The 13,949-nt window shown below is 43.7% G+C and overlaps 1 protein-coding gene and 1 pseudogene across 3 annotated transcripts in view; both read left to right on the forward strand.

Moving 5' to 3' along the window:
- Positions 1–12,751, forward strand: part of LOC140189845 (immunoglobulin superfamily member 1-like) — a 73,797-nt gene extending 61,046 nt beyond the window's left edge. For 2 of the 3 annotated variants that reach the window (XM_072246151.1, XM_072246152.1), the window contains 6 exons: positions 45–134; positions 2,393–2,420; positions 4,190–4,233; positions 7,602–7,642; positions 8,772–8,878; positions 9,302–12,136. In XM_072246151.1, coding sequence (XP_072102252.1) covers positions 45–134; positions 2,393–2,420; positions 4,190–4,233; positions 7,602–7,642; positions 8,772–8,837 — 269 coding nt within the window. In that variant the 3' untranslated portion in view covers positions 8,838–8,878; positions 9,302–12,136. Of the gene's footprint in view, positions 1–44; positions 135–2,392; positions 2,421–4,189; positions 4,234–7,601; positions 7,643–8,771; positions 8,879–9,301 lie in introns of all 3 variants that reach the window. The other variant, XM_072246153.1, reaches the window with a different exon arrangement.
- The window catches only part of LOC140189847 (histone H2AX-like), an 836,563-nt pseudogene that overhangs the window by 716,465 nt on the left and 106,149 nt on the right, over positions 1–13,949 (forward strand).

Genomic DNA, 13,949 nt, shown 5'->3' on the forward strand with positions numbered 1-13,949 from the left:
GCTACAGCTACTCTGACATAACCTCGCCTATTTATCTATTCCAGGAAAGTCGATTCAGCTGTGGATTCCAGCTTTACCTGTTGTGATCCTTATGTTCATGCTTGGAGTATTGGGTGTTTACTGCTGGAAAAAAGGTAGGCGACACCTGTGAACGACAACCAACTATACAGCAAGCAAGAGGAAGATTGCTTTCTCACTTTAATTCCCCTTGCACAGGCCTATCTCTCATAGCCTAAAGGTGGGCCATAAATGGCAAAAGGTTATGAACTGCCATGCGAAGAACAAATGGTTGAATTTAAAGGACATTTAATGTAAGGATGAGAATGAATTGGACCTTTTCTACACTCTTTAAGAGCAGAAGTTCAGAATCAGATTTAGATTTAATATCACCGATATATGTCGTGAAATTTGTTAACTTTACTGCAACACTACAATAAAATACATAATAAATAAATATAGAGGAAAAAACTGAATGACAGTAAGTGTGTGTGTGTGTGTATGTGCGTCTGTGTATGTGTGTCTGTGTGTGTGCGTGTGTGTGTGTGTGTGTGTGTGTGTGTGTGTGTGTCTACTAAATAGTTAAGTTAAAATGAGTAGTCCGGAAAGAAACATAAATAAAAGGTAACGTGATCAATTTCCATTTAGAAATTGGATGGCAGTGAAAGAAGCTATCCCTGAATCACTTAGTTTGTGCCTTTAGGCTTCTGTATCTCCTGCCTGACGGTAACAATGAGAAGAGCGCATGTCCTCGATGGTGGGATTTTTAAACATGGTCGCTGCCCTCCTCAGGCACTGCTACTTAAAGATCTCTTGCATACTATGGAGGTCAACTCCCATAACAAAGCTGACTAATTTTACAAGTATCTGCAACTTACTTCAGTCTTCTGCATTAGCCCCACCTCCCCAATACCAGGCCGTGGTGCAACCAGTCAGAGTTCTGGCTCTCTCCATTTCTGATCCCTCTATGAGGACTGGTTTGTGTTCCCTCGTCTTACTCTTGCTGAAGTCCACGATCAGCTCTTTAGTCTTGCTGACGTTCAGTGCAAGGTTGTTACTGCGGTACTACTCAACTAAATGGTACATCTCGCTCCTATACGCCCTTTCGTCACTATCTGAAATTCTGGCAACAGTGGTTGTATCATCAGCAAATTTATAGATGGCATTTGAGCTCTGCCTAGCCATTATAGTTTCAAAATGCATACATCATCTTTTGAAAAGATTGCTGTCAGTATCATTCCGAATGTTGTAGGCAGCTTAATCGATTGTCGCGGGTGTCCACACCTTTCACATCCTTGTCAGTTAGGTGCATAACTTGGATCCGTTTTCGTTTTTGAGTGTCGATGGTCTTGTCGGTTAACTATTTTCAATACTCTCATAATCTTCATTATGTACTTTGTATACACAATTGTAGGGGAAATCTATAACTGTAAAATATACGGATCTCTCTATCTCCAACACACACGCTCACACACATACATACACGCACACGTTCACTCGCTGTCTCACACTCATAGACTCCCTGTCACTCACTCACAACTTCACCCCCTCTCACTCCCACCCTCTCTCTCTCTCTCACACACACACACCCTCTCTCCCCCTCTCTCTATCCCTCTCCCTCTCTCGCTCCCTCCCCCCACCTTTTGTCTCTCCCTCATTACGTCATGGAAATTAACATTGCGCCCAGGTTGGCTTGCAGAACTTTGAAGCCCAGTTCATCAAATCCTGAGTCCGATTGTGTCCCTGTACTGAGACGGGTTGCTGGCGTGGTGGAGATACACCTCTACCAAAGGAAGTGAAGGTGCTCTTTCCTTTCGCTACCTGCATGTCACCTTTGGACAAGGTGTATCATCTGCCAAACCACTCCCCACCCCCAATCAAATCACGTGAAACCATGGGAGTGATGGAGGATGGTGCATATTACAAATCCTGACACTAGGCGGACAGTCTCAGAAGGGTATTGATCATGCCGGGGTCACCCATCTTGTAAAGACACTGTCCAGGAGAAGGCAATGGCAAATCACTTCTGTGGAAAAAAAAATGTGCCAAGAACAATCATGGTCATGAATAGACCATGACACACAATCGTAATGATGGTGACCACAATAACCAGGTTCTGACGGTGGGGTTTCTACCTGAAATCTAAAGGCAAACTCCCAATAGATAAGTCAAGTTTTATCTCTTTTCATTTTCACTTTTTTTTGTTAGCCGTTTTAATTTCAATCTCGTTCTCACATTAGGGGCCATGTTTGTATTCTTCAAGCATTTGTAGATTCGGTCAGTATTTTATTCCGTGCCAATTGCAGGAATTGCAAATGTTCACACATGCATGCTGTTCTATATATGACTCTGAGCTGCTTTTCTAACTTCTTTTAAATCTCCGTATAATTTACAGGGAAGTCCAGCGGCCCCAGAGAATTGAGGTGAGAACATGATTTCTGCAGAAGTAAATGGATATAACATTCATATTCAAATGTTGGGGAAAGTTTTGGAATTCTGAACATCATCTCGGAACACTTTAACCCAATACTGTATTCGGAAGTGTCAATTGTAGAGTGGTATTATGAAAATGAATCCCGTTTGATCATTGTCCCCAGTGGCAGCTCCCTAATGCGTCCCTCCAAATGGATCACGTGCTCCACATTAGCCCTACTTGTTGCGTTTCCGCGGGATAAGAACGGCAAAGTAGCAGTATGATTCAACGTTTATATTGTATCATCTTAGTGACGGTACACGATGGACACCTGTCAGTACCTCCAGTTGAACTTTGTCTTTTTGTGTGTTTCCCCCTAGCCGTCAGTCTGTGGTTTTGTATTGCCGTGTGCTCTTGCTTGTTTTCATGTCCCATGTGCTCCTTTCCCCGCTCCGGCTCTGCTCCGACCCCTGTATTACCGAGTACTCTGCCTCTCACCTGTTTCTCATTATTACCCATTTTGCTGACACTTCTGTTTCATTGTGCTCCATCTGTCATCTGCCTCTCTGTTTATTACTCAGTGTGTTTTACTCCTGTGTTTTCACCTGTTTGCTGCCAGATTCTGCCAGTGAATTTAACTGAGCATTTCCAGCATTCCTATCTCTATTCGGTCCGTCTGAATATCGACTCTGCCTATTTCCCAATTCCGGTTTTTGGATTTCTCCGGATGTTTTGATCTCTGCCTGAACTTTGACGCCGACTTTCTTTGCACTTCGGAATTTGTTACTCAGTAAATATCACAGTGCGCACACTACTTGGGTGGTTTCCTCATTACTTAACTTCCCAATTTTTGATTTCTTTTCAGTTCCTTTGTGGGATCTTAATGTATTTTCACCTTTTGTTTATCATCCATTTTGCTCCCGATTTTCCTCTTAATACCATTTAGACCTCTCCCACTCGCCGGTTCCTTCTGCACTACTTTTGAACCCACAATCATTCCACGTCCACTTCCATCCTCGATTTGATATGGTGCACCTCTGGCCGTCATGCGGTTTCCTCATTCGGTTCTAATTTTTGAAAGCGATAAAGGTCTTACATCGATTGTCAGAAATCAGATCTCTCCAAGCCTGATATTCTAATGTTGAGTGTATTCCCTGTGCCATCCGAAGTTCAAATCAGCTTGAAGTTCAATTTTATTGTCATTTCAATCATGTATATGTATACTGTCAAACGAAACTCTGTTCCTCCGAACCTAGGTGCACAGAAAAGTACATATACGATAACTTGCGCACAATGCATATAAATTCCGCATTGCCACAAATAAATTAGCAAATAATAAGATGCATTTACTACACAAGTTAACAATGTAAATAGTATATTATTAGCTGGCACTTCATACTTGTTCAGACATATGTTGTGGCAGGGACTGTCATACCTTTGCTCTTCCCATCCCTCGTGCTCGTCTGGGCAATATCTCTACACTAATTCTTTCAATTGCATCATAGTGATAGGGTATCCTTGGGCACTCCAAGCAGTGACCCACTTTAGTGTACTGCCGTTTGTAATCTGCACCGCAGTTCCATTCTTCTGCAAATGTTCACAATTGCACGTTATTCTTGTCTAATCACATCTGTCACGTTGGGGACAACTCACTTATTGGGACGATTGTCTACATATCAACTAGATAGATCTCCTGCAATTCCTTTCCCACCGTCTTCAATATATTTGCAGTGTTTTCCAAATAAAATAATTTGACTTGGAAATTTATGTTCCTTTCAGAGCCGCTCCACCTCCTAAAGACGGTCGCAGTGACGATGTCGTATGTAAGTATTGTGTGACATCTAGAATTGCACGAGACTTTAATTGTATTTTATTTGTCGTTTCATGAGGTACAGCGAGCATGTGATGTTATTAGAGTGAAAGTGAGTTTGCAACGTTCTCGCAATCTTGCGAGTACGCTATGAACTGTGTTCAGAATCCAATAACAGGAATTAGCATTGTGCTCGCTCAGCAAAAGGTGCAGAATATTCAGAATTTGAATGTTTGACTCTCAATCAGCAATCTGAGGGAACAAAAAAAAATCAAATAAACATACTGCGCGGAAACGGGGTGTACGGAAAATGCTGGAATAACTCAGGAGGTCCATCAGCACATGTGGGAATGAATCTGATCTGAAATGTTGGCCTTGCTCTTTTCATAGTTATGGACTGAGCTGCTTAGTGTTAGTGTCCTTTCCCCTTTTTGCAGAACTGCGGCGTCAACGTTTTCCCACGTTTCACACAAATTAACGTCTAAGCGAATGAAAGGGATTTGCAGGGCCATCTGCTTTTCAAATGAAATGTGGGAGGAAACTGAAGCATGGGAGCAGTGGTGGGGTGTTGAAATTGCCCAAAGACAGCACTGGAATTCGAGTGGACCCCGGTACTGAAGGCTGTCAGGCATCATTTGCACTATGCTTGATGCCGCTGCCGAAGCGTTATGCACGTTCCATTGATGTTGCTTTTTGAGAGCTTGTTGGTGTTGTGACGCAGATCCGTTCAAAGTAATCCAAACGCGATTTAATCGCGCGCATTGGAAGTGGAAGTGAGAGTAGCTGTGAGGTGGCAAAGGGATTCCTGAAGTTTTGTTTAGGTGAAAGGACTGGGATAGACCATGGCTGGCTACGTTTACAATGTGTAAAACAGAGAGTATATCCATTTCAAAAAACAAAGCAGAAATACTGAACATTATGTCGAAGAGTAACTTTTGAATATTTTGTTGAAGGTTGATTCTGAAACACGGTGAAGTATCATTGGCTCTTCTTGCCCTTCTATACAACGTGCAGCGAGACAACGGATTTATTGGACTGTCATGTATATAGATAGAAATATTTTGTTCTCTGATTCATGAAATGTTGCAGTAGAAATCCCGATGCAGCGGGCTCCACTTCACTGGGACACATCGTGACCACTAGGTTTTGGCTCACAAGGCGGCATGTTGTCTCAAATATTAAAGGCATCTCGGCAATTCGCTCGATTATTTCATGTTCTTTAAGAGTTGTCCCAAATAAGCTGACTCTCTGATTAAACCATAGTCATTCATATTGAACTACATTTATGTGTGTCCTTTCTGAAACATACCGTGAATATTACATGCAGAGCTGGTTCCCTAACTAAGTCTATATAATTACTCCCGAGGAAGATAGTAGTGATTGTTCATCAGACCTAGTAGGACCTTTATACACTATATTCTGCGCCTCGACTCTTTAGAATCTAGATTATTCTGAGATGACCTCTTTTTATATCTTTATTTTATCTATTTCGAGATACAGCGCAGTAACAGGCTCTTCTGCTGCAACGAGCCTGCGCTGCCCAATTTACACTGATGTCATCGACTAACCTACTAACCAGTATTTCATTGGAATATGGGAGGAAACCGGAGCACCCGGTCATCATGAGTGTACAGACTCCTCACAGACAACGGTGGGAAAAGAGATCTGTTATCTATCCTCTCTCTCTCTCTCTCTCTCTCTCTCTCTCTCTCGCTCTCTCTCTCTCACCCCACACCGACCCCCATCTTGCTACATTTTTTGAGTCGGTATTGACAGTGTTGAGCCTTCATCCAACTGCTTCTATTATTAGATTAACCAGTTAGTCTGACTTTGGCGGTTGGTATTGGCGAGATTAACCCTGAGTTAAGCATTAATATGCAGGAGTTTGCCGGGTACGTGGAAGCACATTATTAAGTGGGCCACAGTCAGCATGGTTTCATTTAGTGGAAATTTGGCATGACAAACATTCAGGAATTATTTGAGGAAATAATCTGCAGGATAGACAAACTGTGGATACTGTTTATTTGAATTTTCAGAAGAGCGTTTCAACGTACTGAACGAAGGACCAGTGCTATGACAGGAAAGGACAGCATGGACAAAGGATCCTACTCCGCACTGTATGCTGAATTAAATAAATATTAAAATACTGGCTGACTGGCAGTAGGCAAAGAGTTAGAATAATGGGGTCCTTTTCTGGTTGGCTCCTCCAAGAGGATCACAACCTTGTCATAGGATTTGGAGAATTTCGTGCCTCATTGATCCAGAGGTCTATGTTGGCTGGAGTTAGCGCTTTATACTTTGGCTCTTGGTAGCGTCAACTTTGCCAAACAGGTCAAAGAGTAGAGTTCAGACTAAAAGTGATCCACCTGTCCTCCAGGTTCAGGGGTTCTGCTCAGGGCTAACAACCGTGACTGGCCAAAACTACTTTTTTAAGAAACAGCAATGAAGAATCCTTCTAAATATATGTGTGGACTAAAGACCTGAACCATACCTGGGACACAATAGAGAAGATGACCAAAGACAGACAGAGATAGAGGACCTGCATTGCTGCCCCAAACGCCAGCAACATAACGGGAAGTCAGTAACTTTCTGGTTGGCTGCCAGTGAGTGTTAGCGTACCACAGAGGTTGCTGTTGGGATCATTTTTTCACGTTAATAGTTAATAATATGGATGGCAATGTCTGGGGAAAATAGGAAAATAAGTGGAAGGGCAGCAGTGTGAAGAAATAAGGAGCCTGCAGGAGGACTTGGACAGATTAAGAGAGTGGGCAAAGATGTAGCAGAGCGAATGCAGTGCTGGGAATTGCATAGTACAGAGATGAGAAGGGATTCCGTTATGCATAGGGTGGTAAATCTGTGGAATTCTTTGCCTAGGATGACTGTAGCGAACAAGTCATTGGCTATAATAACGCGGAGCTTGGAAAGTTGTTCATTAGGAAGGCCGTCAAAGGTTACGAAGTGAAAGGAGAGTGGGATGGAGAGGAAAATTGAATCAACCATAAACAAATCGCAACTGAGAGGGGCCGAATGGCCTTATTCTGCTTCTATACCTTATGGCAAACAGCAAATGAGTATGTAACCTCCGCCAAGCAGACCACGCAAAGGTTCCCAATTAGACGAGACAGCAGTTCATGACACAGCGAACTACCCCAGAAAGCAGCTAGCTCACATTTTTTCACAGTTCACTCCAGCCCTCCGGCGCTGTCTGTCTGTCGTTTGTACGTCCTTTCTATAAGGTGTTCCCGACTCTTTGCTCCTTCAAAATACTCCTGTAGGTTTGTGGTTTAATTATAAACTGCAACAGGCCACATCTAACCACGCTTTTTATAAATATTTAATGCAGCGTTTTAAACATTGATGTCTTGATTTTCATTTTGTCAGACGCTGATCTTACGGTAGTACCACAAACGACAAAACAAAAAGTGAGTTGGAAGTCCTCTTTTCATTATAATTTATGATTTACGTCCTTGCTTTCATAAAGTTGGCTATTCATCTTAGGACTGCCCAGTAGGTTTCTCCCAGCATTCTATTTAAAAATAAACAGGCACTTTCTATTTTGTAACGAGTCTTGAATCGGACATTATGCTAGCGTAGAGAAGGGAATTATATGGAGAGACATGCGTCATCACGCACGTAGTTTATACGTGACTCGATTGCGAATGATGCTTATATTTTGCATCATAAGGTAGCGTCGTTTATAGAAACTGATGCGCAGGATTTTTCGGTAACAGATCTTCTGGGTCAGGGTTAAATGCAGAAAATTCTCTGTATTCGCAATCTGACTATCCTTAATAACTGGAATGTGTAACATATTCTCCAGTAACGGGGAAATGTTATGCGTCCCCTCACTGAATCACCCTCTATCCTATTACTCTCCGTCCTATTTCAAATATTAATGTGCGATGTTCTTGGAAGTAAGAAATAGTGTGTTTGTTATGTTAAGGCTGTGAGGCTAACAGCTCAGGTTTGAATATTTTATTGGGTTATGTTCTCATGTGCTCGTAAAAGAAGCTGATCCCACTTTGATCTAACACGACAACCTTGCACTAGCTTAACCGTCTGCATCGTTGATTGACAGTGCGCAGACTTATTTATTTATCTATCTATCTATATATTTATTTCGCGATGCAGCGTGGAACAGGCCCCTCCAGACTAACAAGCTGTGCCACCCAGCAACACACCAATTTAACCCGTGGACAATTACAAGACAATTACAATGACCAATTAACCTGCTGACCGATATACCTTTGGACTGTGGGAAGAAACCTGCGCTCCCGAAACAAAACGCACGCGGTCCACGGGGAGTACGTAAAAACTCCTTACAGACGGAGCAGGGAATTGAATTCCGAACACTAATATCCTGAGCTGCAATACCGTCCCGCTAACCGCTGCACCGTCGTTGCGCCCACAGATATTATACCTGTCCCACTATAAATAATTTGTTCCTACCGCTAGTTGCAACAGTTCATCTGTCAATAGAATGGTTTTCAGTCGTTAGCAGATAGACCGACGTCCAAATGATTCACTAACGAATTTGAACATTCACCTCAGGGCAAGAAGAAACGCGTTGAAACCCACGGCGGTGAAGGCACGATCTATGCAGACGTCAAGTTGTAAAAGGGACAAAAGGCTCCTCGATGTCTCCACTTCACCAGGAGGTAAGGTATAGATCAAAACAATGAACACGTGGAATTTGGAATTTATAGTAGCAAACAGTTTTGAAATGTGTGAAATGGGCAAATCTCGTCTTACCCTCCTGATATTCTATTGAACCCACAGCACTAAGCCAAGCCTACATGCCCTGCGATGTGGGTTACCAATTGATGACGTATTCCTCCATTCATTGCTTGTCAGTGGAAGTGATAAATGTAGAGAACTGGGGAAAAGTTTTAACTATTTGGACTCTTGGATCGCGTCCCTTCATTCTACACCGCCATAGATAATGCCACACTTGAATTACATTTTGCCATCCTCACGGCAATAGGAGTGGGAGGAGCTAAAAATGGCGCCGGAAGTTTTTGCGGACCTGGCTGAAACAGTTTAATTCTTCTCTTCTTATGCCTCTTTTGTTCCTTTTCAAGGTGACTTGGGTCCGTGATCTACAGCTGCAGCTCAAACTACGCTTCTTCATGGGTGGTGGGTTCTCGCTGTCGGAACTCGCCGAGCGACCTGGGGTTTCGAAGCCTCCAGGGTTCAATGTTTCGACGTGCGCCGTCAGGGTGCGGTCCTGTGGACGACCCGATTCCTCACCGATGTCGCTGACTGAAGTGTCGCGCGAGATTGAAACACCGAGACAGCGGGCGGTGTACGCAGCCGTCTGAGCCCCCTCGAGTAATCTCTCTCTCACTCACTCTCTCCCTCTCTCTCTCACTCTCTCTCTCTCGGTGGTGAGTGAGAGTCTGTTCTTCGAGTTGGGATCTCGAACAAGCGACGCGGCAGTCTGTAACATCGAAACAGCGAGCTGTTGGTGTCCGCTTGTGGCAGAAGCGATGTGTCTCTGCCTCTCTCGCTCTTGAGAGAGAGAGGGCGAGAAAGAGGGAGAAAGCGAGACTCTAAGATGTTGAAGTGTTTGAATGGACAGTAGCTTTTGATGAACTGTAGATCATGGTCTCCGGAAGCTTTACTAATGTTTTCATGGCGGGTGGTAGACGGCTAATGCTTTTGCTGTAGCAAACGGAGCGGAGGGCGGAGGCCTAAATATTTTGTTGCTGCTTGTGCGTGGAAAGGGTGGGGTGGATGGGGTTGTACCGCTTTCTGTTGATCATTGTCTGGGTTTTTTTTTTCTCTGTTTCGTAGCTGTCTTCAATGAGTAAGAATTTCAGGTTGTATACTGTATACATTCTCTGATACTAAATTGAACCATTGAACCATTAATAGCTGCCATGCCTTCTGCGTAGCTCAGTCTCAAGATTGGGACGCAGGTCTTGCAGCAGGAATAGGCCTGATTCAGATCCATATTCAGATTCTGATTCAGAGTTATTCATTTATCACAATGTACACTTAAGCATACAGTGAAATATTCCGTTTGCGATAACAGCCAACACACCAGTTCAGTCCCAGAATTTGAATTCAGATCTAAGTGTTTTGTAATGAAATACGGTAAAGGAAGCAGTCCAAATATGTCATGATATCAGGCCAGTCATTGATGAGGATCATGCCTGATCACATCCTTCGGCGCCACATGATTGTGATAATCCAATATCACTGGATACAACTACCTGTCGCGCCGTATCCAAAATGACTTGACTTCTTTGTCTAATTTGCGATTCGACACCCAAAGCTGTGTAGAAACTTATTCCAAAAGCAGTCCTAAGTCAAAATAGAGACTAAAGCCAAGTGTACAAGTTACTTTATTTTCAGGTGCAAAGTTAAACGCACATTAAACTGATGGCAACAGAATATAACTGATTGTTGTATGATACTCAGGTATCTCCAGCATGTCAGAGAAGATTCAGTGGGTAAATTGAGTTTATATTCAACTGCACAAGTCCATGTATGCATAAGAGTAACGATAAACTTACCTGTTCCATGCCCAGAGCAACAGATAAGCATCATACACAAAAAAATAAAATCTGTTAAACATAAATTATACACAATATGTTTAAGAACGAACACAGGTAGAACTAAAACGTCCAAAACAACGTAATCAATGTTGTTATTGTGTTTCTAAACCTAAGGTCCGCAGGTTGGTTCACGAAGCGAATGGTTGCAGGAACTGGTTGACTGTGACCCTGGTTCTAAATTCAATACAAATATTATTCTGCAATTGCTCATCCATTGGGTGTTGTGCTCTTTAGGGAAGATCTTTGTGATTTATTGTTGCTTCAAGAGTCAGAAAATGCATTGAATGAATTAACTTCATTTGACACATTGTATTTTAAACAACATGCGTATCAATCCCATGCTCTGGGCAGCACGGAAGGGTAGCTGTTAGAAGAGCGCTTTACAGTACCAGGGGCTGGGGTTCAATCCCCGCCGCTGCCTGTAAGACATTTCAACGTTCTCACCATGACCAAATGTGTTTCCTCCGGGTACTTTGGTTTCCTCTCACAGTCCAAAGACATACCGGTTGGCAGATTAATTTCTCCTCATAAATTGTCGCGTGATTAGGTTCAGATTTAAACGGGCGAATTATGAGCGGCGCGGCTGGAAGGGCAGTAAGGACCTATACCGCGATGTATCTCAGTAATCAATCAATCAACCGGATTGATAGATAGCTATCTATACAGATAGATAGATAGAGAAACAGATAGGTAAACAAGAAGACAGGTAGAGAGATAAATAGATAGATAGACAGACAAATAAATACATAACGCAGCTTCTGAAAATAGATTCAAATCTGACACAGTGGTGTCAGGAAAACTACCTCTCCCTCAATGTCGCAAAAACAAAGGAGCTGGTTGTGGATTACAGGAGGAATGGAGACAGGCTAACCCCTATTGACATCGATAAATCTGGGGTTAAAAGAGTAAGCAGCTTTAAGTTCCTCGGTATCCACTTCACCCAGGAATTCACCTCGGTGTAGTGAGAAAGGCACAACAGCGCATGTTTTACCTCAGACGGTTAAGGGAGTTTGGAATGGGTCCCTAAATCCTGAGATCTTTCTACTAGGGCACAACTGAGAGCGTCCTGACTGGCGTCAGCACTGGCTGGTATGGGAACTGTACCTCTCTCAATCGCAGGTATCTGCAGAGAGTGGTGCAGACAACTTAGCGCATTTGTGGTTGTGAACTTCCCATGATGCAGGACATTTACAAAGACAGCTGTGAAAAAAGGGCCCGAATCAGAATCAGGTTTATTATCACCGGCATATGACTTGAAATTTGTTAACTTAGCAGCAACAGTTCACTGCAATACATAATCTAGTAGAGAGAAAAAAATAAATAAATAACATAAAACATGATGAAGAAACAAGTAAACCAATTACTTATGCAGTACTGAATAGTTTTTTTTAAAGTGCAAAAGCAGAAATACTGTATATTAAAAAAGTGAGGTAGTGTCCAAACCTTCAATGTCCATTCTGAACTCTGATGACAGAGGGGAAGAAGCTGTCCCTGAATTGCTGAGTGTGTGGCTTCAGCTTTCTTTATCTCCTACCTGATGGTAACAGTGAGAAAAGGGCATGCCCTGGGTGCCAGAGGTCCTTAATAATTGACGCTGCCCTTCCGAGACACTGATCACCGAAGATGTCCTGGGTGCTTCGCAGGCTAGTACCCAAGATGGAGCTGACTAGATTTATAACTTTCTGCAGCTTCTTTCGGTCCTGTGCAGTAGCCCCTCCATACCAGACAGTGATGCAACAACACACATAAAAGTTGCTGGTGAAAGCAGCAGGTCAGCATCTCTAGGAAGAGGTACATTCCAAATTTCGGGCCGAGACCCTTCGTCAGGACTAACTGAAAGAAAAGCTAGTAAGCGATTTGAAAGTGTTGGGGAGGGGAGAAAATCCGAAATAATAAGAGAAGACAGGAGGGGGAAGGATGGAGCCAAGAGCTGGACAGTTAATTGGCAAAAGGGATATGAGAGGATCATGAGAGAGGAGGCCTAGTGAGAAAGAAAGGGGGAGGGGGGAAGCCCAGAGGATGGGCAAGGGGTATAGTGAGAGGGACAGAGGGAGATAAAGGAGAGAGAGAAAAAAAGAACGTGTGTATATAAATAAATAAATAACGGATAAGGTGGGGCATTAGCGGAATTTTGAGAAGTCAATATTCATGCCAACAGGTTGGAGGCTACCCAGACGGAATATAAGGTGTTGCTCTCCACCCTGAGTGTGGCTTCATCTTGACAGTAGAGGAGGCCGTGGATAGACATATCAGAATGGGAATAGGACGTGGGAGATCCTGCATTCTCTGGCGGACAGAACGTAGGTGTTCAGAGAAGCGATCTCCCAGCCTGGGTCGGATCTCACCAATATAGAGAAGGCCGCATCGGGAGGGGCCCTGAATGGTTGTGAGAGAGGAAGTGTGAGGGCATGTGTAGCACTTGTTCCGCTTACAAGGATTAAGTGTCAGGAGGGAGATCGGTGGGAAGTGATGGGGGGGGGAACAAATAGACAAGGGTGTCACGTAGGGAGCGATCCCTGCGGAAAGCAGGGCGGGGGGGGGGGAGTGAAGGATGTGCTTAGTGGTGGAATCCCGTTGCAGGTGGCGGAAGTTACGGAGAATTATATGTTGGACCCGGAGGCTGGTGGGGTGGTAAGTGAGGACAAGGGGAACCCTATTCTTAGTGGGGTGGCGGGAGGATGAAGTGAGAGCAGATGTGCCTGAAATGAGGGTGATGCGTTTGAGGGCAGAGTTGATGGTGGAGGAAGGGAAGCCCCTTTCTTTGAAAAATGAGGACGTCTCCTTCGTCCTGGAATGAAAACCCTCATCCTGAGAGCAGATGCAGCGGAGACGGAGAAATTGCGAGAAGGGGATGGCGTTTTTGCAAGAGACAGGGTGACAAGAGGAATAGTCCATAGAGCTGTGAGAGTCAGTAGGCTTATAGTAGACATCAGTAGATAAGCTGTCTCCAGAGATAGAGACAGAAAGATCTAGAAAAGGGAGGGAGGTGTCAGAAATGGACCAGGTAAACTTGAGGGCCAGGTGAAAGTTGGAGACAAAGTTAATGAAGTCAACATGCTCAACATGCGTGCATGAAGCAGCGCCAATGCAGTCGTCGATGTAGCGAAGGAAAAGTGGGGGACGGATACCAGAATAGGTTTCGAACATCGATTGCTCTACAAAGACA

This window comes from Mobula birostris, chromosome 29 (assembly GCF_030028105.1).
Source record: "Mobula birostris isolate sMobBir1 chromosome 29, sMobBir1.hap1, whole genome shotgun sequence".
NCBI classification, from domain to species: domain Eukaryota; kingdom Metazoa; phylum Chordata; class Chondrichthyes; order Myliobatiformes; family Myliobatidae; genus Mobula; species Mobula birostris.